Source organism: Eptesicus fuscus, chromosome 9 (genome assembly GCF_027574615.1).
Source record: "Eptesicus fuscus isolate TK198812 chromosome 9, DD_ASM_mEF_20220401, whole genome shotgun sequence".
Classification (NCBI taxonomy): Eukaryota; Metazoa; Chordata; class Mammalia; order Chiroptera; family Vespertilionidae; genus Eptesicus; species Eptesicus fuscus.
The window spans coordinates 13,993,778-14,015,348 of NC_072481.1; the positions used below are offsets into that span (position 1 = coordinate 13,993,778).

The 21,571-nt window shown below is 54.9% G+C and overlaps 1 protein-coding gene across 1 annotated transcript; it reads right to left on the bottom strand.

The window, feature by feature from the left end:
* Nucleotides 1-1,037: 1,037 nt before the first annotated feature.
* E2F2 (E2F transcription factor 2) lies at nucleotides 1,038-19,439 on the bottom strand. The gene is made up of 7 exons (XM_054720763.1): nucleotides 19,188-19,439; nucleotides 13,734-13,839; nucleotides 11,520-11,739; nucleotides 10,564-10,722; nucleotides 8,969-9,083; nucleotides 6,397-6,589; nucleotides 1,038-4,214 (listed from the first exon to the last, which is right to left on the bottom strand). Exons 1-7 carry the CDS (start codon nucleotides 19,437-19,439, stop codon nucleotides 3,949-3,951), a joined length of 1,311 nt encoding a protein of 436 aa, XP_054576738.1. The 3' UTR covers nucleotides 1,038-3,948.
* Nucleotides 19,440-21,571: the final 2,132 nt, after the last annotated feature.

The following is a 21,571-nucleotide window of genomic DNA, read 5'->3' on the forward strand; positions in this document are numbered from 1 at the left end:
AAGCTCTCTCTGGGGTGCCAGAGGACATGGTTCTCTAACTTCGGCTGCATCAGAATCACCTGGGGGGTTGGGGGGTTTATTAAGATGAGGTTCTGGGTCCTACCCCGAGTTTCTTCTTCAGAGGGTCTCGAATGGGGCCTGAGAATATGCATTTCTCATAAGTTCCCAGGTAATGCTGGTCTGAGGACCACGCTTTACCAGTAAAAACCACTGCTAGCCCCAGCTGGTTTGGCTCAGTGGATAGAACGACAGCCTGCGGACTGAAGGGTCCCCGGTTCAATTCCAGTCAAGGGCACAAGCCTGGGTTGTGGGCTCGATCCCCAGTGAGGGGGGGCGGGCATGCAGGAGGCAGCCAATCGGTGATTCTCTCTCATCATTGATGGTTCTGTCTCTCCCTTCCTCTCTGAAATCAATGGAAATGTATTTTTTTTAAAAAAGTTTAAAAATATTAATGAAAATAAAGTAAAAACCACTGCTAGCCCTGGCGGGTTTGGCTCAGTGGATTTAGTGTTGGCCTGCGGACTGAACGATCCCAGGTTCGATTCTGGTCAAGGGCACAGACCTCGGCTACAGGCTCAATCCCCGGCCCCAACTGGGGTGTGTGCAGGAGGCAACCAATCAATGTGTCTCTCTCACATCGATGTTTCTGTCTCTCCCCTTCCCTTCCACTGTCTAAAAATCAATGAACAAATGTCCTTGGGTGAGGATTAAAAAAAATAAAAAAAATAAAAACACTGCCAGGGAGGATGAGATAGGGAATGGGTGGCAGAGAGGATACTAAGGGAGCTATTGAAATAGCCCAGGCGAGAGGAGATGGAGGCAGAGCAGGGCAGGTGTGAGCTTTTTAGCTCTGGGTGCCGCCACCTTTCCAGTGTCTGAATGGTGAGATCTCAGGCATGGTCATAAGCCAGGGTGGCCACGGGAGGCTGTTTCTGGAGGGAAATCAGCCACTTGGTCACAATAGTCCCCACCCCCGACTTGGGAGGACACGACCCACACTGGCAATGACCTTCAGGAAGCACAGCAGAGCCAAGGCGTCCAGAGTTGCTGTTTAATGCTCGATGATCACAACTCAACGAGGTTTACATGGTGCTCATCAAAGTAGGACCCGGGGCGAAACCAGGCCGGAGGGAAGTGACCCGGAGGGTCCCGGCACCGAGACCAGGCCCCCTGGGTGTGCTCACCCTCGAGACACAGGTGGCGCATGCAAGGCTTCTCCCCTCACCCAGGCTGGCCGGGCTTCTGCTGACTGAGGGCCCCCCTGGGAGAACAGGGTCCCACCATGCGGTGGGCACCTTGGGACGCAATGATGAGAACCAGAAAGCTGCTCGCAAACAACCGCAAAAGGCTTGCACTTCAAACGCACTAAAGCCACACAATGCCCGGACGCGGGGACACCCAAACGCTTCCACTAAAAACTCTAAACACTGCAGAACTGATGCCGAGAAGACGTGGGGAGAGAAAACAAAGCCCGAACCCTCCCAGGGCCAGCTTGAGCGCTTCATCACCCCACCCTCCTCCCCGCAGCCGGGGGCGGGCCGGCATGCAGTGGAGAAAGGAAACCACTTTGGTCCAGCTAACACTTCCAACGAGAAGGGACACGGGAGCCTGTCCCCGGTTTTGAGAAACCTCTTAGAATCTCCGACTCTACTCAACAATTTAACACTACTGGGTTCCCCGGAGCCCCGAGCCCCGAGCCCCGGGGACACAGGTGACTCAGGGGCTGGGAACTTCCGGCAGAAATAATGGACCTTCGAAATAAGCGGGTTTTTCTTCTGGCCCAGTTTTAAAGGCTACCTGGCCTCTAAAGGAAATACCCCTCAAGATGTGCTCTTAAAGCACGTGAGTGAACTTGGGAGGTTTCCAAGTGTCTTTAGTAAGAAAGAGGCTCAAACTTGTATCCTCTCCAGAGCCTGGGCCAGCCCCTGGGCCAGGCAGGGGACAACGCAGGAGAGGGCAGGGCAGCTGCTCAGAACACAGGCCAAGGACCCAAGGGGCAGCCCCTCTCTCCAACTCTATGGCTGGGCATTCGGAGAATGAGCCTCAATCCTGGCCAGATTTCACCCTTAGACTCATTTCCGGTGGGTCCTCCAGGCTGCTCCTCCCTTTCTGCTGACTTAAATCTAGGAGAAAGCTCTAGATAGAGCCCAAGGCAGGGAAGTCCAACATCCCTGTCCTCAGAGATGGTGAGTGGCTAAACAGCAGCCCAGCAAGGAACTCAGAACAGCAACACCCCCTCCAGCCCCACAACCAGATCCCATGCAGCCCGCCTTCCTCCCGCAGGGGCCAAGGTGGCCCTGCCATGTTGGGCTTCAAAACAGGCTTCTGATGAGAGCCCTTCGGACCTGTGGAGGCGGGGAGGCCAAAAGCATCTCTGTAAATCCTACAAAATTATAGAACCGGGCACCTTGGACCTGCAAATGACAATGCACAACTGTCTCAGCTGGGCCTCAGCTCACATGGGACCCCAGCCCCAAAGAAGCCCGCCTCCCACACTTCAGATGCCCATCGGCCAGGCCAGGAGCAATCCCTGGACGCCAAATTCATATTGTAAACCAACTTAATGCTACAAACTTAAAAAAAAAAAAAAAGTGCTACCCACCTGAGACCCTAAGTAAACCTAGCTCCCTGAGGGTGGGGGGTCCAGGCCTCTCAGACCACTGCCCCTGCTGCCTCCCTCCAGGAGGCACAGCCTTGGTTCAGCCCGGGTGGCGTGGGGGGACAGGGTGAGGGATAAAGACCTCAGAACCCCAGGTCTGAAGAGGTAACATGAGCCCATCTCCCCATTAGCTGCTAAGTCTGGTTGCAATGAAGACCCCCCTCTCTACCACCCCGTTCTGCATTCCTGTGACAAAAGGAGCCAACATGCCATCAAGCCCTGGTCACCTCTGTCGCTGGGGGTCTGTGTGAGAGCTGGGGGGAAGGGGGATCCTTAAAGAACCACCCCTTCAACAAACAAAGAAAAACAAAACAAACCAAAATCCTTCCAGGGAAGGGGAGAGGGATACCTGCAGCTCCAGGGGGGATGTGTGCTGGCGGCTCCCTGTCTTAATCTCACCCTTCTCCTCCACCCGCGGCCTCTGCCTCCCTGGTCCTCCGTGTAACACAGTCCCAGCGAGAGGCCAACACGGAGGGGGGGGCCTGCAGCAGCCACTGCGGCGGCCTCCACACTCCCGCCCCTCTTCCTCAGGAGCACCCCTGCGGTCTCCCTGGGGTCCTTTTACATTCTAAGGCAGGGAAATAAGGAATCCCACAGGGAGGGAGGCTCCTGAACTGGCTGTTCCTGTTTCCTCAGGAGCTCCAGTGCCACCTGGGCTGGGACGGCTCCCTGGAACCATCTAGAATTAGGAGCCGAAGTGCAGCGCCGTCCAGAAGCCTGGACAGGCGCTCAGAGGCCCCGTCCCCACGCGGCGGGGAGGCCAGGGAGCTGGCCCGGGTCCCTGGAAGCCAGGGGCCCTTGCACAGCGGACAGGGCTGGCCTGTCTGAGGTCTTACTGGAACCAGAACGGTGTCCCTGCTGACACTCAGGGAAGACACACGAACAAAACTCAACCTGAAATAAATACCAAGGCAGTAAGTGCTCTGCGAACAACTGCGGGTCCTCATCCCCCCTCGGAAGGCAGCGGCAGGGCCTTTCCCTGGACCTGGTCACCTCATCTGTGGCCCCTTCACATCAGAGGTCAGAGGTCAGAAGACTGAACGGGCCTTCCCAGGCCCAGCTTCCGCTGGGAAGGACGGGACCCAACCCCCGATACGATCCTCACCCGTAAACTCCACAAACCCCTCAGACAGCTTCGGCTGGCAGGACGCGAGGGCAGGAAGGAGAGGAGACCCCATGCCCTAAGGGCAGCATCTGTGTCCACTGTCCCCGTGCAGGCAGAGGGCCTGTCAATCTGCCTGTGAGGAGGTAGAGACCGTGGCGGAGCTGCTGGGGGCAGGCAGGGTCACTCAGTTAATCAGCAGGTCCCCAAAGTCATAGGAGTCAAAGAGGTCACTGATGCCCTCCCCCCCATCCAGGCCCCATAGGTAGTCGTCTTGGTCCAAGGGCGGGGAGAAGCTGATCAGAGGGGAGCTGTCGGCCAGGGCCGGGGACAGGAACTGGTCCTCGGTCTGCTGCAGCAGGGGGTGTGGCAGCTCCAGCATGCTGTCCGTGGCCTCCAGGGGGACAAGGGACGGTGGCGGCGGCAGGACCTGCTGGGAAGTCAGCGATGGCGCTGGAGACAAATAGACGAGGGTTATGACTGGCCCTCGGGCCCAGAAGCCTCTGGTCAGACCTCAGAGCACAAGAACAGCCCTCCGGTTCTCTGATGACTGTGCACCCTTCTCTTCTCTCCCACCCTGCCCCACACCTAGTGGCCCCGGGACACCCTCCCTCTCCCGCCACCAGCTCCAGCAACTGCCCTCATCCTCCCGCACCATCCCCTCTCCTCTCACACACACTCCATGGGTGTACACCGTCCAGAAAGCTCCTCCCGCTCCCTTCAGCAGGGATAACACCAAGAGGCCAGGTGGCACATGTGGAGAGGGACAGCAATGGCACTAGCCCTGGCCCCGAGCTGGCTTCTGGGCTGGCCCCTCCACCGACTGCTCCTTTTGGGCCTCAGGCTGTTCATCGTACAACTGAGCTGAAAACCTTGTCCCGGCTTAGGTCGGGGGGTCCCCCACCTCTGCCCAAGGTCGCAGAGGACAACTGAAGTGAAAGTGGTTTGAACTTTGGACAGCTGTGCACTTGTTGACAGTGGAGTGAGAAGGCAGACGAGGCAGGAGGGAGAACAGGGTGGGGCACAGGTCTGGAGTCGGTGATAGGCACTGGGAGGTGCCCAGAGGGACAGATGGCCGGTGCAGGGAGAAGCCCTGGTCCCGGGGCCAGGCCAGGACTCAGGAGAGATCACTAGAGAAGAGCTGGGAGTCTGGGCTAGTGCCCAAGTTCTACCACCAACGTGCTGTGTGACCTTAGGGAAGTCACTTGCCCTCTCTGGGCTTCAGTTTTACTTGCATGTAAAATGAAGGGTTGCGTTAGATCAGGGGTCAGCACACTTCTGTAAAGGGCTGGTAGTATTTTAGGCTTTGCAGGACACTTCTGTTCTCTGTCACAGTCACTTTCTTTTCCCCCCTACAACTCTTTAACAATAGGAAAACCATTCTTAGCTCACAAACCATATAAAAACAGGCTACATTTGACCTGCAGGCAATAGTTTGTCAATCCTCGAGTTAAATAAAGAAATGGAATCCAATCTATGTTCTGTGGATCGTCCCAAACACACCTCTTCTATCAGACCGGTTCTAGCTCTGCATTTGTTTCAACACCAGGGTTCTACTTAAGGAAATTCTGCTGCTAAGAACACAGAGAGGAACATTGGCCTACACGGCCTCGAAGAACCCTGCCAGTCGGACCCGATCCTGAGCCCAGTAAAGGGAAAAACCATTCCAGCGGAGGGGCTTCACAGGCTCCCATTTCCACTCCTTCCGGACTCCCACCCTCCCCGGGAAGCCCGCAGGGACCTCTCCTACCTCTTTGCTCCCTGGCAGCTGCCTCCTACTACTTCCTGCCAAGTGTAGCCAGCTGTCCTGTCCACATCCCAGCCAGGCTGAGCCAGGACCCCTGCCCGGATTGGTTCTGTGCTGTGTGGAGACAGCACCGGGACGAATGCGGAGACTACGGTTCAAGACACAGCTCTGTTGTCTCCCAGCTGGGAGGCCTGGGGCAAGTCACATCTCCTCTCTGCCTCAGCTTATTGTCTCTAAACTGGGAATAATAAAACCTACCTCGAGAAGTGCTGCGAGGATAATGTAAGAATAGGTGTATCTGATACAGTCGTGGTTCAATAAACCTTAGTTATTCTCGCCCAAGAAAGTGTTGAGCCTTCCTCATAAAACCTATATGCTGTGGGCTCATTGAGTGCCAGGAGCTTGGCTGTTAGTAGCTGTCACAGAAGCAGCAGTACTAGTGGCAGTGGCAGTAATAATAATAATAATAATAATAATCGCCTTCTTTTATTGCTAGGCATAGTTCTAAGTGCTTTACATATATTAACTCGTTTAATTTTCACAACGACCTATGAAGTAGATACTATTAATTACTAAGCCCAACTTACAGATGAGGAGACTGAGGCAAAGAGAGGTCAAATAACTTGTCCAAGGTCACACAGCTGGTAAGTGGAAGAGCTGGGATTCAAATCCCAGCCCCTCTGCCCTGCAGCAGGCTCAGCCTGCCAACGAGACAGGGGATGCACACAGGGCGTGCTTTAGAGTGTAGAATGCAATGCACACATGTGCGGGAGGACTATACCCCGGCCGCTGGGTAGAAGGTCGATACCCAACAAATGTTGGTGGGGAAGAGGAAACTAAGGCCAGTGGCACTCCCCACCTTCTGTTCCTCTGGACAGAGGGCCCTACCTGGGGATGCCGTGGGTCCCAGGGTGCCAGCGTTGGTGCTGCTGCAGGGCTGGGCAGAGTCAGGAGTGGGGCTGAGGGTGGACGTGGAGGAGACCGGCTCCTTGGCAGGGCTATCTGGTTCCTGCATCTCCTCCGGGCACAAGTAGACTTCGATGGGCCCCTGCGTGCTCTTCAGATATATCTGCAGGTTTTCCTGGAGGAGGAAGAGAAGCCAGGGCATGGCTCTGGGCAGCTGCACACTTACTCATGGGTCAGCGTATATGGACCGACACACGTGAGCAAGCTCCACTCCTGAGCTGGGCCCTGAGGCCTGTGGTCAACAACTGCTGCTTCTGCTGCCTGGCCCCCAGGCCTCTTCTTTCAGGGAGAAAGCCTGGATTGCCCTTTGGGAAATCACTCTTCCTCCACTCTCGTCATGGGGTTGGGAGCGGGAGGCAGCACCCTGCCCCAGCTCCAATGGGTGAGCCTGGGATGCAGGATGAGAAAGGAAAGTGACGGTGACCGTGCAGGGTGGCACGTGACTCAGGTCAGTCCACCCGAGCACCCGGCCCCGGGCCTGGAAATGGAAGCTCCCTTCACTCTGGGGTTGCTGAGCTGGTACCCTGAACACTATCTTTGCCGCAAAGGGGAGAGCCCACCTGGGAACCGAGTCAGCACAGAGAATGGCACAGCGAGAGATGGAGCATGAGGTGAACTTAGAGTCATGATGTGAGCCCCTGGGTCCAGCCTTGCCTGCAACCCACATCTTCCCCTGGACCCGTCACTTCCTTCCCCTCTCCCCTCGCACTGAAGCCAGCTGGACTTGTCTTTCTGTTCCCCGGAACCATGAGTCCCACCCCTGCCTCTTGTCCACCACATCCCGGCAGCCTAAGCCACAGCTGACCACACACACGCCATTCATGCAGTACCCTCCTTCCCTACTCCACCCAGCAAACATCCTGCTCAGTAACACTGAGATAAGTTTGACAGGGGATGACTAAACTTAGTGTGGCGATCATATTTAAGGTATATCACGGTCGAGTCATTATATTGTACACCTGGAACTAACACAATAGTGTGTACAACTACATGTAAGTAAATAAATAAGACAATTTAAAAACAAAATCCTTTCAAAATCTTTTTTTTCTTGAAATATTAATGCTTATTGCATGTCACATATTTAAAATCGTTATTCTTGAAATATTAATGTTTAAAAAAAAATCCTATTCATTCTTTAGGACCCAGTTTAACTGTCACCACCTATGGGTGCATCCTCCAACTCTCCTTCCTCCCGGCCCTCAAAGCACATCTTCCATCTGTAAATCACAGCATCCCTGCTTGCCTGGGTCTGGTCCCCTCTGGGTTCTGAGCTCCGCTGAGGTGGTGGGCGGGGCCTTATTTATCTGAATGTTCTTCCATTAAACAAATTACTTTTTAAAAAATATATTTTATTAATTTTTTACAGAGAGGAAGGGAGAGATAGTTAGAAACATCAATGAGAAAGAAACATCGATCAGCTGCCTTCTGCACACCTTCTACTGGGGATGTGCCCGCAACCAAGGTACATGCCCTTGACCGGAATCGAACCTGGGACCTTTCAGTCCGCAGGCAGACGCTCTATCCACTGAGCCAAACCCGTTAGGGCAACAAATTACTTCTTGAGTCTTTATCAGGCTTTGAGTTGGAAGTTTCTCACTCCTTACAAACCTCAGAAATAACCCACATGAGAGGAACGTACTTTTGTGGAGTTGACACCCTAATGGACGAAGCAGAACATAATCATGTAAACACCAAGATATTGGTTATGATCACTGGGGGTGATCAGGGAGGGCTTCCTGGTGGAAGCGATGCTCGAGTTGAGACGTGTAGGATCAATAGCAGTAAACCAGGCAGAGAGAGGGAAGAGCATTTCAGCTGGAGGGAACAGCATGTGTGAAGGTCCTGCACTGGGGACGAGCTTAGCGTGGTGGGGAAACGGCAGGCAGGTCGGTGGCTGAAGCAAAGACAGAGAAGAGGAGCAGCATGCGAGAGGAGGATGGCAAAGTAAGAGCAGGAGGGCCTCCGGGGGGTGTTAAGAACGTTGGTCCGGCCCCTGGCACAGTTGGTTGAGCGTCACTGGTGCCCTGAGATCACTGGTTCGATTTCGGTCAGGGCACATGGGGGCATGCAGGAGGCAGCAGATCATTGTTTTTCTCTCTCATTGATGTTTCTCTCTCTCTTTTCCTTTCCCTTCCTCTCTCTCTAAAATCAATTTAAAAAAATGATTTTGGTCTTTAATCCAGGACAGCATGGTTGGCATGAAAGGGTTACTGTCAGCACTAACACTGCTGTGTGTGGGCACACGTGCACGTGTGCAGGACCACAGGGCTGGTGGGATGCGGACAGAAACCAGAAATAGAGGCTTTTCTCAGGCCACTCTCTGTTGCCCTTTCCAGCTTCTGTCATTTCTGCCCCGGCTCAGAGACCACCCATCTTGCCGTGGGTACCAGCATGGGATGGGGTAGCTGGGGGCTGGGCAGTGCCTGGGACAGAGCCTGCAGAGCTTCCCAGGACCCTCCTAACCCCGCCCTCGGCCAAATGCTTCCCCTCTCACCTCATTCTTGTCGGGCACTTCCAGTCTTGTCTGCGGAGGGGCCTTGACAGCGATCACTGTCTGCTCCTTAAAGGTGCCGATAGCACGGATGTCCTGGTAAGTCACGTAGGCCAGTGTAGGGGCGGGAGAGTCAAGGAAGTCAACATCCAACCCCAGCCCGCCAGGCAGGGTCCAAGCCACTTCTCCTCAGCCTCTGAACATTTTTTTCTCACTCCTTATATAACCCCAGAAATAACCCCGAACTGTAACCTGTTCTTTTAATATAATAAGTTACCTTGGATCCCTTTAGAAAGCAAATGAGGATATAAATCATTTTTTTAAATGCTGCCTTTTATCAGGTTTTACATAAAAGGCTTCATCTCTCAAACTAGAGAAAGCAGGAAGATATGTCTTTTTTTTTTTCCCCCTTTTATAATCCTGTCTTTATTGCACTTGCTGATTTTCAGTAAGGAAGATGTCTTACTTATTTAAAATTTTCACAATGCCCAACATCCATCCAAAAATACAAAGCCATATCCAAAAACCAATTAGATGGTGAAACTATTTGGGGAAAATGTCTGAAAAGCCTTAGCAAAGTCCATACTCTGTGACCTCATCATTTCAAACCTAGGAATCTGACCTAGGGAAATAAGTTTTTAAAAAAAAGGACAATGTTCTATTTACAAAGGCATTCATCATTTTGTTGCTTCATAGGAGCAGAAATCTAGAATAGATCTAAATGTCGATTGTAGGCCTTATCAACAAACCAGAGTGTAATCTGAGTAGGATATTCTCAAACAAACTATTTTAAATATGAGGTTAAACCACATGAGATTGCTGTTTTTGTAGATAAAAAATGGTTCAATATCAACAACTTCATGTGGATCAACCACATAGTCAGGAAGGATTTGTAACTCATAAAAACTATCTATGGTAGTATACTAAGGGGAGAAAAGCAGGCTATAGAGTGTTATGCACAGCAGTCACACACTATCCTATATAATAAAAGGCTAATATGCAAATAGACTGAAAGGTGGAACGACCGGTTGCTATGACGTGCACTGACCATCAGGGGGCAGATGCTCAATGCAGGAGCTGCCCCTGGTGGTCAGTGCTCCCAGAGGGGGAGCGCCACTCAGCCAGAAGCTGACCTCACGGCTGGCAAGCGCAGCGGCAGTAGCGGGAGCCTCTCCCGCCTCCATGGCAGCGCTAAGGATGTCCGACTGGTGGCTTAGGCCCGCTCCCCATCCCCCAAGGGCTCCCGGACTGAGTGAGGGTGCAGGCCAGGCTGAGGGACTGCCCCCCGAAGTGCATGAATTTCGTGCACCAGGCCTCTAGTATTTAAATAATACACAACCTGTGTATGTTTAAAGAACAATGTTATGGTGGCTACTATTTCTTTCCTCTACTTTGCAGATTTAAGAAATGTGCTTGTCTTACTTGTACTATGAGAAAGAAACTTCTACAGAGTCAAGAAGAAAAGCCACCCAGAAAGGAAAAAGCAGATATGCAGATATGCCAGACCCCGAGGGAGGTATTGCATCAACTCCGGATAGATACGAGAGCATGCAACAGGCCCAGCTCCCGGACAACCTTCTCCCAGCCAAAGAGGATATTTCTTGTTGGCCTTGTCCTCGGTCAGGTGCTTGAAGTTCAGAGAGCAGCTCTGGATGAGCTGGTCCAAGGCCTGCTCCGTACTCATCAGCTCCTTCAGCTCCTGTCCCAGCTGCTGCTGCTTCCCAGGCCGGGTGGGGTCTTCAAGTGCTCCCCTGCCTCTGGGAACAGAGCAGCCCCCCAGCGTCAGTCTCAGGGCACAACCAGGGACCCCAACCTGAGCACCGCTGCGCAGAGCTGCAGATGTGCAGATGGTGTAAATCCCCAGCATGAGGCCATTCTCATGGTCTGCAAGGGTGCTCCCGGGTTGTGCAGATCAGCAGTCCTGTCTAGCTCCCAGGGAGCTGCTAGGAAGTGAACCTTGAGGTTTGAGGGTTGGGCTAGGGAAAAGTAACAAGTCAGGGCATTACCCCACGTGTGGAGGGCTTTCCACTCTGTCCACCCTTGCCCCAGCCTCCCCCATATGTCAGGGAGCTAGAATGACCTCAGTCCTGACCCCCCTGCCTGGGTTCTCTTAGGGTTCATGCCAGGGGCTGCAGGTCTTTAAGACCTTGTAGCAGTGAGGAGAGGAGCCTGGAGTACTCATATCTCTGAGCTGGAAGGAGTCTGGGTTATTAGCTCTCAGGTCCCTGGGGACTTTCCTAAACTAGAAGAGGGAACTCTTGGGATCCCTGACTTAAGAGAATGCAGTCCTCCGAGGCCTTGACACATCCTAGAAAGCATTCTCCACCCTAGGCCTGCCACGCACTCCTAATATTGCTCCAGCACACACACCTGTTCTTCCACGCTGCTCTTAGATACACTGGCTCCGCCCCCAGCACGTAAGCCTATTGGATGCTGCTCTTGGCCCACCCCTGCCGCTTGTGCCCATTGGATGCTGCTCTCAGCCCCCCCCTGACATTCACACCCACTGGGTATTGCTCCCGGCTCGGCCCCCAGCCCCAGCCCAGGCACTCACACCCACTGGATGTTGTTCTTGGCCTTCTTGCGAATCAGCTGGATGCCCTCCAGCACGTTGGTGATGTCATAGATGCGCCGCTTCTGCACATCCAGCACCTCGGCAGCCCAGTTCAAGTCCAGGACCCCATCCTTGGACTCACTCAGGAGGTAAATGAACTTCTTGGTGAGCAGCCCCAGTGATGTGTCGTACCGAGTCTTCTCCCCGGGGGACTTGGGTGCTAAGGAGGAAAGGGGCCCGGTCATTGCTCAGAGGGGGCCAGCCTGGGGAGCCTCCTCCAGGAACCTGGACCCATTCAGTACCGTCCTTCACATGAGCACCCACTTTCCACTGTGAGGCAGGGGGTCACTCACTACCATTGTCCAAACTGGAAGCCTGATACCTCCAGAGGGAAAGTGATTTGCTTAAGGTCTCACAGTTAAGGTCAGTGTCAGGGCTAGAAACCAAGTGTCCTAATACCTGGTTCAGAGGATCTTTCCACCACAGTTTAGGCAGCTCTACCACCACCTCTACCACCACCACCACCACCACCACCACCACCACCACCACCACCAAATGCTTACTGTGTGTAGATCACTGTTCTACGCAATTTCCACAGACAACAAACTTAATCCTTACAACACCCTATAAATTTGGTGTATAACCATCCCCATTTTATAGATGAGCATACTGAGGCACAAGACAGGTTCAGTAACTTGCTCAGCTCACTCGGCTAGAAAGTGGCAAAGCTGGAATTTACATCCAGGCAGTCTGGCTCCAAGTCTTCCTTCTTAACCATTACCCTATCCTGCCAGTTATGTCAGGAATTTGGAATCAGGGTAGGGAGGGAATGACCAGCTGGGACTTGAGAACATTCTTACAGACTTGCCTTTGCTTTCTGTGTGCAGCCCAGTGGTTATCTGAGAGGAATCGGTCCTATAACATCGAAGGGGGCAGGTTCATGAAAAGGTCCCTTTCTTAATGAAGCTGATGTCACAAGACACCACATCTCAGCTGCAACATCTTAAACCACAAGAGAACTTTTGCAATAAAGTGACTTGCAAGTCATAGAGCAAGTGGATGTCCAAACGAGTTCAGGAAACTGGGTTTTAGAGAGTCTCAGATTCCTCTAGAAGGAGACTTTGGAATCCCTTAACATATAGATGCAAGTGTTTGGCACAGGGGCTGATTTTCAACCAGTGCACGTAGGATCCTTCGGTAAAGAGCTTGGGCACGTCTACCAATCAACTGGGAAGGAAACCTTCTTACTATCCCTGACCTAGCTGTACCTCAGTTTACAGATGAGACCACTGTAGAGGTTCACAGAAGAGTGGCCAGTCAGGTCAGGGCACAGCCCCGCCAGGACCCCCAAATTCCTGACCCCCATGCTTCCCACCCAGTGACATACCTTCTTCGTTAGGTTTCTGTCCCCAAAATTAGTGTTCTCTCTAACACAGGTGCGGGAACTCCCACTCTAACCAGAATACTGCCTGCAAACATCGAGGCGGAAAGCCTCTCCTCTGGATCTCAACCTCTGAGGCTGGATTAATCCGAGCTTCACTTCCCTTTGCATCCCTTAGCTACTAGCTCTCTGTCTGCATGTGGGAGGAAGACCCTGCTCCTCTCTGAGCTGGATTCTCTCTTTTAGAAAAGGTCAGATTGAATGAAATACAAACAAAAATCGTAAGTTCCCAAACAAATCGTGGGTCATCACGTTTGGAACCCAAGAGCAGTGTCTAGTGTGAGACAGGGGTCCTCAAACTTTTTAAACAGGGGGCCAGTTCACTGTCCCTCAGACCGTTGGAGGGCCGGACTATAGTTAAAAAAAAACTACGAACAAATTCCTATGCACACTGCACATATCTTATTTTGAAGTAAAAAAACAAAACGGCAAAAACACCCGCATGTGGCCCGCGGGCCGTAGTGTGAGGACGCCTGGTGTGAGAGAAGCACTACAAGACTAGGCTGTAGTCCGGACTCCACTTACCAGCAGTGTGACCTTGGGCAAGACACTCTAGCTCTGAGTCTCAAGTTGTTTTATCAGTAAAAGAGGGGTAATCCTGCCTACCTGGCAGGATCCAGCGAGAGAACACACAGGAAACTGCTGTAGACACCAGGAAGTGTGCTACAAATATTACTCCTGATGATCTGGGCAGGGCTGCTGCCCTCTGCCCCTGCCCACCCCACCCCCTGTCTCCTGAGTCTGCCCCCAGATGCCCCATCAGCACAACTTACTTTTAGGGCTGGGGAGGCCATCCACTCTAATGAACTTCCCCTTGGGAGTCTGGAATTCCAGGACCGCAGGCCTCCCGATCCCCTCCAGGTCCAGCTTCCTTTTGGCCTTGGAGAGAGATGGGACAGAGAGGCAGAGTTTGAGAATCATTCCTCCTCCGACTTTTCCCAACCTGGGGCCAAAGCACTGAGGCCACCAGCAGCCACTTCCTGCCTCAGTTTACCACCAATCCTGCTGAAATGTGACTGTACTGGGTAAGGAAATATCAATGACCTTAAAAGTGACCTTTCGAGGGAAGGACGTCCTATTTTCTGAGAGGCACACGACACTCCCATCCTCTGAGGCCCAGGTGCTTGAGACCCTGCCAAAGCCAGTCTGGTCAAGAGCTCAGAGTTCCTTAATCACAGGCCACAAGGTCACTTCCACCTCTGCCCCTTCCCCCATGCACAGAGGATGATGCAGGAAGGAGTGGGTGGGGCCTAAACCACATCAGACTGGGGAGAGCCCCCCCCCCTCTGCAGAAGCAGCTGCCGCAGCCACACTGGGTACCCATCACAGCCCCACAGCTGGCCCTTATCAGGGTGGGGCCGGGCATCCACCCAGGCCCAGGGGACTTCCTGGATCAGTGCCACGCCTCAGGGAGGTGCCCGCATCGGGAAGCAGTGCAAACACCCCTCACCCCATGTTTGGGTTCCAGCTCCAGGGCCCAGGGCCTCCCGGACTCCATGTACCATTCTTTCTTTGTGGGGAGGGGCAGACAATGAATCCTTCCCCTGTGTCTTAAGGACAAGCAGCTGAGGTCCCCTGCCCCCCCTCCCTGTTCCTGCCAAGCTTGGGAAACACCTGCTGGGGAAATCAAACCACAGACCCATCTGCTCCTCTACACCCCATTGCCGCCCGGCCCCATTAGGCCCAGAAGCTGAACTGGCCCGGAAGGGGCCTCTCTCCTGGTGAGGGCTGGGCAGGGGCAGGGCTAGGGCACTGGGGCACTGGGACACGGGGGTCAGAGACCTGGGCTTGCACCTCCCAGCTCCTTCAGGGGAGTATGTGACTTGGGGAAAGGCCCCACACCTCGGACTGTTTCCTCCTTTGTAAAATGGGCAGACAGAGTGCTCGCTCAGCCTGTGGCTCAGCACACAGTGATGCTCAGGAAATGCAGAGTGCCTTCTCCAAAATCCAATCTCAGCCTCTCCACACACACTTGTGGGGGTCGCCGAGCCCATTTTCTCCCTCTCCCCGCCCCCAGTCACCCCAGTCACCCGTACCCTGGTTGGAGCAGAGAGGCCTATTTTAACCTTTGGTGGTGAGGTCATGCTCGGCGGGGCTGAGACTTCTAACCGCTGCTGAGCACAGCTGGGCTGACAGGTGTGGGAGGTGATGACAGTTCTTCTTGCTCTAAGCTCCCCTCTGGGCTGCCCCCCCCCCCGCCCCCACCTGCTCCAGGAAGTCTTCTTGGATTGGTTTGAGGAGCATTGCTCCTCGGTTTCTCTCCTCCACACCTACCCTGACCTGGACATAATCCAAATGCCTCCCTGCTCATTCCTCTTTAAGTCTCTCTGGAATATTCCTTTTCTAACCTCCCAGCTGGTGACATCCTAGATTCTAGGGAAGGTGACCTTCTCCGGCCTCATCTTGCCTCTAGTGCCCCCGCATGCCTCCCCTCACTCAATCTTCCCAACACCACGAATCCGCATCTTACGGCTGAAGTAACTGAGACTTGGTGAGCTCCGAGGCCTTTTATCAATCCAGATAAAAGTTATTGATCCCAGAATCCTTCACCCATTCCTCAAAAGGAATGCCAAGGGCAAGGAGAAGGGAAGTCAGGCTGAGTTCTCCCTGAGACAGAGGTAGGGCAAGCCAGAATCTCCCTCACCCCAACCACCTCCCCTACCCGACAGGAGCCAGCCCTGCTGAGTTTCCAGAACATACCAGGAAGATCCCCACTACCTGCAGATGGGAAGGAGGGGAGGACCTTGAACAGAGTACCTGTGCCGGGCCTATCACGTGCTCATCAGTCCTGCAACATCAGTATTGGCAATCTCTCTTGGAAGAGAAATGGAGACTCAGAGAGGTGAAGCCATGTGCCCAAGGTCACACAGGCAAAGGGCAGAGCCAGAGTTTGAACCCAGGTCTGTCTGATTCCAAAGCCATGCACCAGGCTGCCTCAGCTCCATCCCACTCACATTCCCTCAGAATCTGCTGGAATGTGGGCCAAGGCCTTTCTATACCCTCCTGCCCCCATTACTTTCACACACACACACACACACACACACACACACACCCTCTCCCTTCTCTCACCCTCTCTCACCCTTATCCTGCACTCTCAGAGTCTCTAAGCAGCAAAGTGTCCCTCACCCGAGGACATCTGTCACCTTTATGCATTGCCCAGAGAAAGGTCCGCTCATGGGTGGGCCTGGGCCTGCAGAACACACGTGGCAGAGGCCAAGCCCAGAAGGATGAGGACCAAGGAGCGGCTGAGTCAGGTGCACCTGGGTTCCCATCCAGCCCTCCCACCCACTTCTGAGCTGGCCAAGTCAGTTGCTTTCCTGAGTCCCACCTGTAAAATGGAGCTAAGCTGCTCAACCTCTGCTCAGGATTCAGGGAGACAGTGCAGCAAAGCGCTTTGCTCATGCGGCGGGGGTGGGGTGTGGGGGTGGGGGTGTGCTATCACTACAGCGCCAGGAGCAGCAGAAGGGGGAAAGTTCAGAGGTAAGCTGAAAAGACAGGGACGTGCCAAGAGCAAAAGTCTGGGACCACACCCAGCGGCCAGCTTGGCTCTAACCTGGACCCTTGTAGGCAGCCCCTCGGGCTGTTTCTTAAAGGCCTAGTTAAGATTAGAGGCCACCCGGCCAATCCCAAGGCAGAAGACCAGAGCTCCTTTCTCAGGCCAGAGCCCAGGAGACACCACCAGCAAGGCGAGGAAACCGGGACAGAGGAGAAGCGACTTGCCCAAGGTCACACAGGAGCAGAGCCAGGCCTCTCCTGAGCCCCAAGTCCTAAGGTAGACGAGGCGGGTAGGAGCAAGGGTAAGGCCTTGCTTGAGAGCCTCACTTCCAGATCCCAGCTTGGGATTCGCTGCCTGGCCTCTCTGAGCCGACATTTATTTCCTCATCCGACCCGTCTTGTAGGTTGTTCGTTAAAATGTTCCTTTTCTTTCATGGTTCTCAGAGGGAATTTGGAAAATACCGAGAAATTAAAGGGAAAGGAGGACAGTGCAGAACCCCATCCTCTTCACGGGTTCCCTCGGGGACGAAAGGCAATGATGCAGTGTGCTTGGCTGGAGTAGGGACTCAACAGACAAATGTCCCACGCATCTCCAGAAAGTGGTGGAAAAAGCACTAGACAGTGAGCGCCGAGTCCTGGGCTCTGGCCTTCATTCTGCCACTGCACTTGGTTGGGCAGTGCCTGAGGTTCCCTTTAAACAGCAGCTCACTGACAAATCCTGCTCACCCTGCACTTTGCAGCCTGGCCACAAAGCAAGCGGCCACACCCAGGGTTGGGTTTGGAGCTGCTCCAGGTCACACCCTGGTAAAATGAGTAAGCAGGGGGCCAAGGCCTGCACACAGGGCTGTGGGCACCGGGCATCTGAGGACTGGCAGGAGAGGGGGCTCTGGGCCTGCTGAGCCTTTAGGGTGGTCTGATGCAAGGAGACTCTCCCACCTCTTGGCTTGTTACCTGGACAAGTGACCTTGCGCCTCTGCTCGGTTTCCTCACCTGTAAGATGCCTCATCCCAGGCACCTTGACCAAGATAACGAATGTGAAGCGTGACAAGCGGTGCCTGACGCACAGCAGGCTTTCGGTAAAAGAGAGCCATTCTTGCTGTGACTACTGAGCCCCCCTGGGCGGGGGGCACAAACAGATGCACCCACGCTCCTTTGGGAGGGAAGCAGTTCAAAACCACAGCTGTTACTGAAACCCCGCCTGGGTGCCTGCAAGCAGCTGGCCAGAGGAGACTGGGCCAGCCACTGAGCCCCTTCCTGGGGAGGGCAGTCTTCAGAGAAGACGAAGGATCGCCTGCCTGCGGGTCACACAAATCCCTGTATGGCCTTGGACAGGAGCCTCGATTCCCCCCTGAAACAGGGAGCTACTCGTGCCATCTCCTTCACAGGGTTCAAAACCGTGTTAGGCTGGAACATGCTGAGCACAAGATAGACACCCAGACCTAGTGATCCTTGGCTGCCTGACCTGTAAAATGAAAATAGCTCTCCTTCCTCCTAGTTGGAAATGGCATGCAGGAAGGGGCTCTGGGAAGATGAAAGCCTTGAAAATGGGCAAAGCATGGTTGCAGTAGCAGAGAATTGGGGCTCTGCCTGCATCCAGCAATGGCGAGGGTTCTGTGCCTGTTGACTGACACGGGTCTGAGCAGGTGCCTCTAGGGCATGGCCTGATCCCTGTACCTGAACTATTCACCACTCACATCTAAGCCAACCTACAACACCCCCTCCCTGGGGCCTCTTCCAAAACCCGGGACCTGGAGCTGGAAGTGACCTGAGATGAGTAAGCACACATGCATTTTCCAGAAAATGAAACTGAAGCCCAGACTGGGGCTAAGACTTGTCCAAGGACACAGTGAGTTGGTGGCAGTTAAGACCAGAAACCAGGTTCTCCAACCTCCCCTCCCTACCCCCACCCCACCAATCCCCTTGGGCTTTTCCCACTCCACCCTCACCCGATGGTTGTTCAGATTCTCATGGACTCCATCCAGGAATTCCACTCCCACAAAACACATCCTGTGCCTAATGCCACCTCACTTTGGGCCCTCCCTGGCGGCAGGCTTGGGGGCTTGAGGAGGGAATAGTCAAGCTGCCCCCAACTTGCACCTGCTACTGGCTGTCTGGGAGGGAAAACTGGGCCTGGGGCAGGACCCAGGGTAGATAATTGGGAAGGAGTTGGCTGGATGGGAAATTTGGATTCTGTCCAAGCCATACTGGACCTGTGAGACCCCCCCCCCCCCCGCACCCCTCCCCCCCTCCACCCCCCCGCGCGCGCGCGCACACACACACACACACACACACACACACACACACACACACACACACTTTAAAGTCCCTACAGCATCCGCAGGCCTAGCTCTGTGCCAGCACAATAGCAGGTGCCCAGTACTGGTTTCTGGGCCAAACAATGAATGAAGAAGAATGAATGAATGACGCACAGTTGGCTCCCTGGACTTCCCCAAGGTCACAGGGTGCACTCGGGATAGTGGGTTGGGTCTCCACACTCCCAATCCAGTGTTCACTCCACTCCATTCCAGTGGATGAGGTTATTTCACCCCAAGCCTGAAAACGAAGGGCCCTTCTCCAGTGGGGGTATTGGATTGTTCTGGACTCTGAAAGCTCCCCTTCCCCCTCCCCAGACTCAACCAGCTTCACTCCAACAGGTTCCCAGGCGCCCCTCCCTCCTTTCCCACACCCGGAAAGCAATAGGGGGAAGAGGTGCACGGGGTCCCCAGAATTACCGGCAGCCGGCCGGCCGGCACGCATCGCACAGCTTGGCCCTCAGGTCCGTGGGGGGTGGCGTCGAGGCAGGTGCCGGGCACCGTAGCGGGGGGCACAGTCTGCGGGTACAGCGAGGTGTAGTAGGTGGTGGTGACCGGGCAGAGCTGGGGGCTGCCGAGGCCAGGCGGCCACAGTTCGGTGGGGCTCAAGGCGGGCAGCCCCTTCAGGGGCAGCGCAGCGGCCGGGGCCGGGGCCCGGGGCCCTCGCAGCATGGCCAGCGCGGAGCCCCCTCCCCAGGCGCGCCCGCGGGCACCGGCGCGCTCGGGAGCCTGCGGCGGCTCACCCGGCCCGGGGCATGGAGCGGAGGCCGGGGGAAGCCGCCAATGGACGCCTGCGGGGCAAGGCCGGACCCTCCCCTCCTGGCCGGCGGCCCAGGGGAGCAGCGCTGGGAGATCCCGGCTCGGAGATCGCACCGCGGCTGCGATAGCGGCGGCCGCGCCGCCAGGGGCTGCCCCGCCCCAAGGGCGGCCGCGACCCGGCGCGGCCCCACGCCCCGGAGGGCCTCGGCGCCCGGGGTCCGGCTGCCTCCGGGGAGGGGTCTCTGGCGCGCCCGCGGGCTCCACGGAGAGGCGATGCGCTCGGACGGGGAGGGGACCGATTGCTCCGACTCCCTCTCGCCTCGCTGTGCAGAACCCGCGTCTTTCTCCGCCACTCTTTTTTTCTTCTTTTTTTTTTTTAGCGCCAAACTGCGTGCCGCGAAATTCGGATCTCCCGCGGAAAATGCCGCGCTTCCGTTGGTCGCGGCAGCAAATATAGGCTCCACCCTCCGGAAAGGACCGGTCCCCGGGCGGCGATTGCAGCAGGAGTTTTGCTGCTTAAAGGGACAGCCACACCCGCCGTCGCCCGCTGCGCAGACCGGGAGGGCGGTCCCGGTGGAAAGAAGGAGCGGCCGGGGGTGTGGAGCGCTCGGGGGTGCGCCCGGGTCCCTGGGGGTGGGGCGCGAGCAGTCTTGACCTGAGCCCAGATAGCAGTACAGTACCCGGGCGGCAGGACTTTTTGTTGGTTGGCATGGTTGCTCAGCTAGCACGTGTGCACGTCTATCCTTTTCCTCACTGAAATGAAAGCCAGGAATCTGGTCTCTTTCTTGGCAGGGGAGGGACGGAGCCTAACAGGTATACCTCTTCATAGGGGGATACTAACATCTATTGAGCGCCTGCTAGATAATTGCCTGTATTGTTTTATTATTATTATTAACTTGTTTTTTTGGTTAATCCTCACCTAAGGATATTTTTTCCCATTGCTTTTCAGAGAGAGTGGAAGGGAGCGAGGGAGGGATGGCGGGAGAGACACGTGGACTGGTTGCCTAGTGGTTGCCTCCTGCACCCTGCAACCCTGGTACGCGCCCCTGACTGGAATCGAACCCACGACCCTTGGATGTGCAGGCTGGTGCTCTAACCACTGAACAACACCGGCCAGGCCTGTATTGTTTTGTTTTATTTGACCCAACAATCCTGGGAAGAGGAACGAGGATCTTCCAGGTGAAGAGGGAGACGCAGTCTGAGAGGCGGGGTAACTGGCCCCAGGTCACCTGGAGAGATTGGCTGATTGGAGAACCAGCAGTCTAATCTGGGACGGGCCAGCTCCTGAGCCCCTGTTTGTTCCAGGAAAAGGTTCCTCCCCAGCTCTCCCCCCCAGCTGTGCCCTGCCCCTTGTAGGCATGGGTGGGAGTGGGGGTGGGGGGGTCCAGAGTGCAGAGCTGTCTTGTTCACAGTTGTCTTCCCAGAGCCCAACACTCAGTAAATATGTGAATATCTCCAGGTTTCTCCTAAAGAATCCTTTTGTTACAAGAGCCTCCCTCCCTCATTTAAAACCTTCACCGTTGATAATGCATTTCTGTTCCTCTTCTCTCCCGTTTAGAGAAGCCGAGGCTCAGAGAAGTGACCTTGGCTAGTGCTGCTGTAGCTACTGCTCAGTTCCAGGGCTGCTGACCCCGCCCGGTGCTGTGTGACTCTTTGCCTGTCTGAGCCTGGCATTTCATAGCCCTTCAGAGTCCGGCCCCAGCTGAGTGCCCCGTCCTCATCCTCAGGTCGTGAGGCTGAGGTGGCAATAACGTGTGATGATTAAGAGCCCTAACTTTGTAGCAGGCAGCCTGGGGTTTCAACCCAGGCCCTATCCCCTGACGAGCTGTGTGACCCTGGACACGTTTTGTAAACTCTCTGAGCCTCGCTTTCCTCATTCCCGGTAACAACCACTTGGTAGGGTTCTGGGGAGATTTCATGAAGCGATGCCTGTAAAGCTCTCAGCATAGAGCCTGGTTCATGAGGAGCCTCGAAGAAGCGGCGGCCGTGTTCACATCTCTGCCATCTCCAGGACACCGACCCCTTCACCCCAGTCTACAGATTCT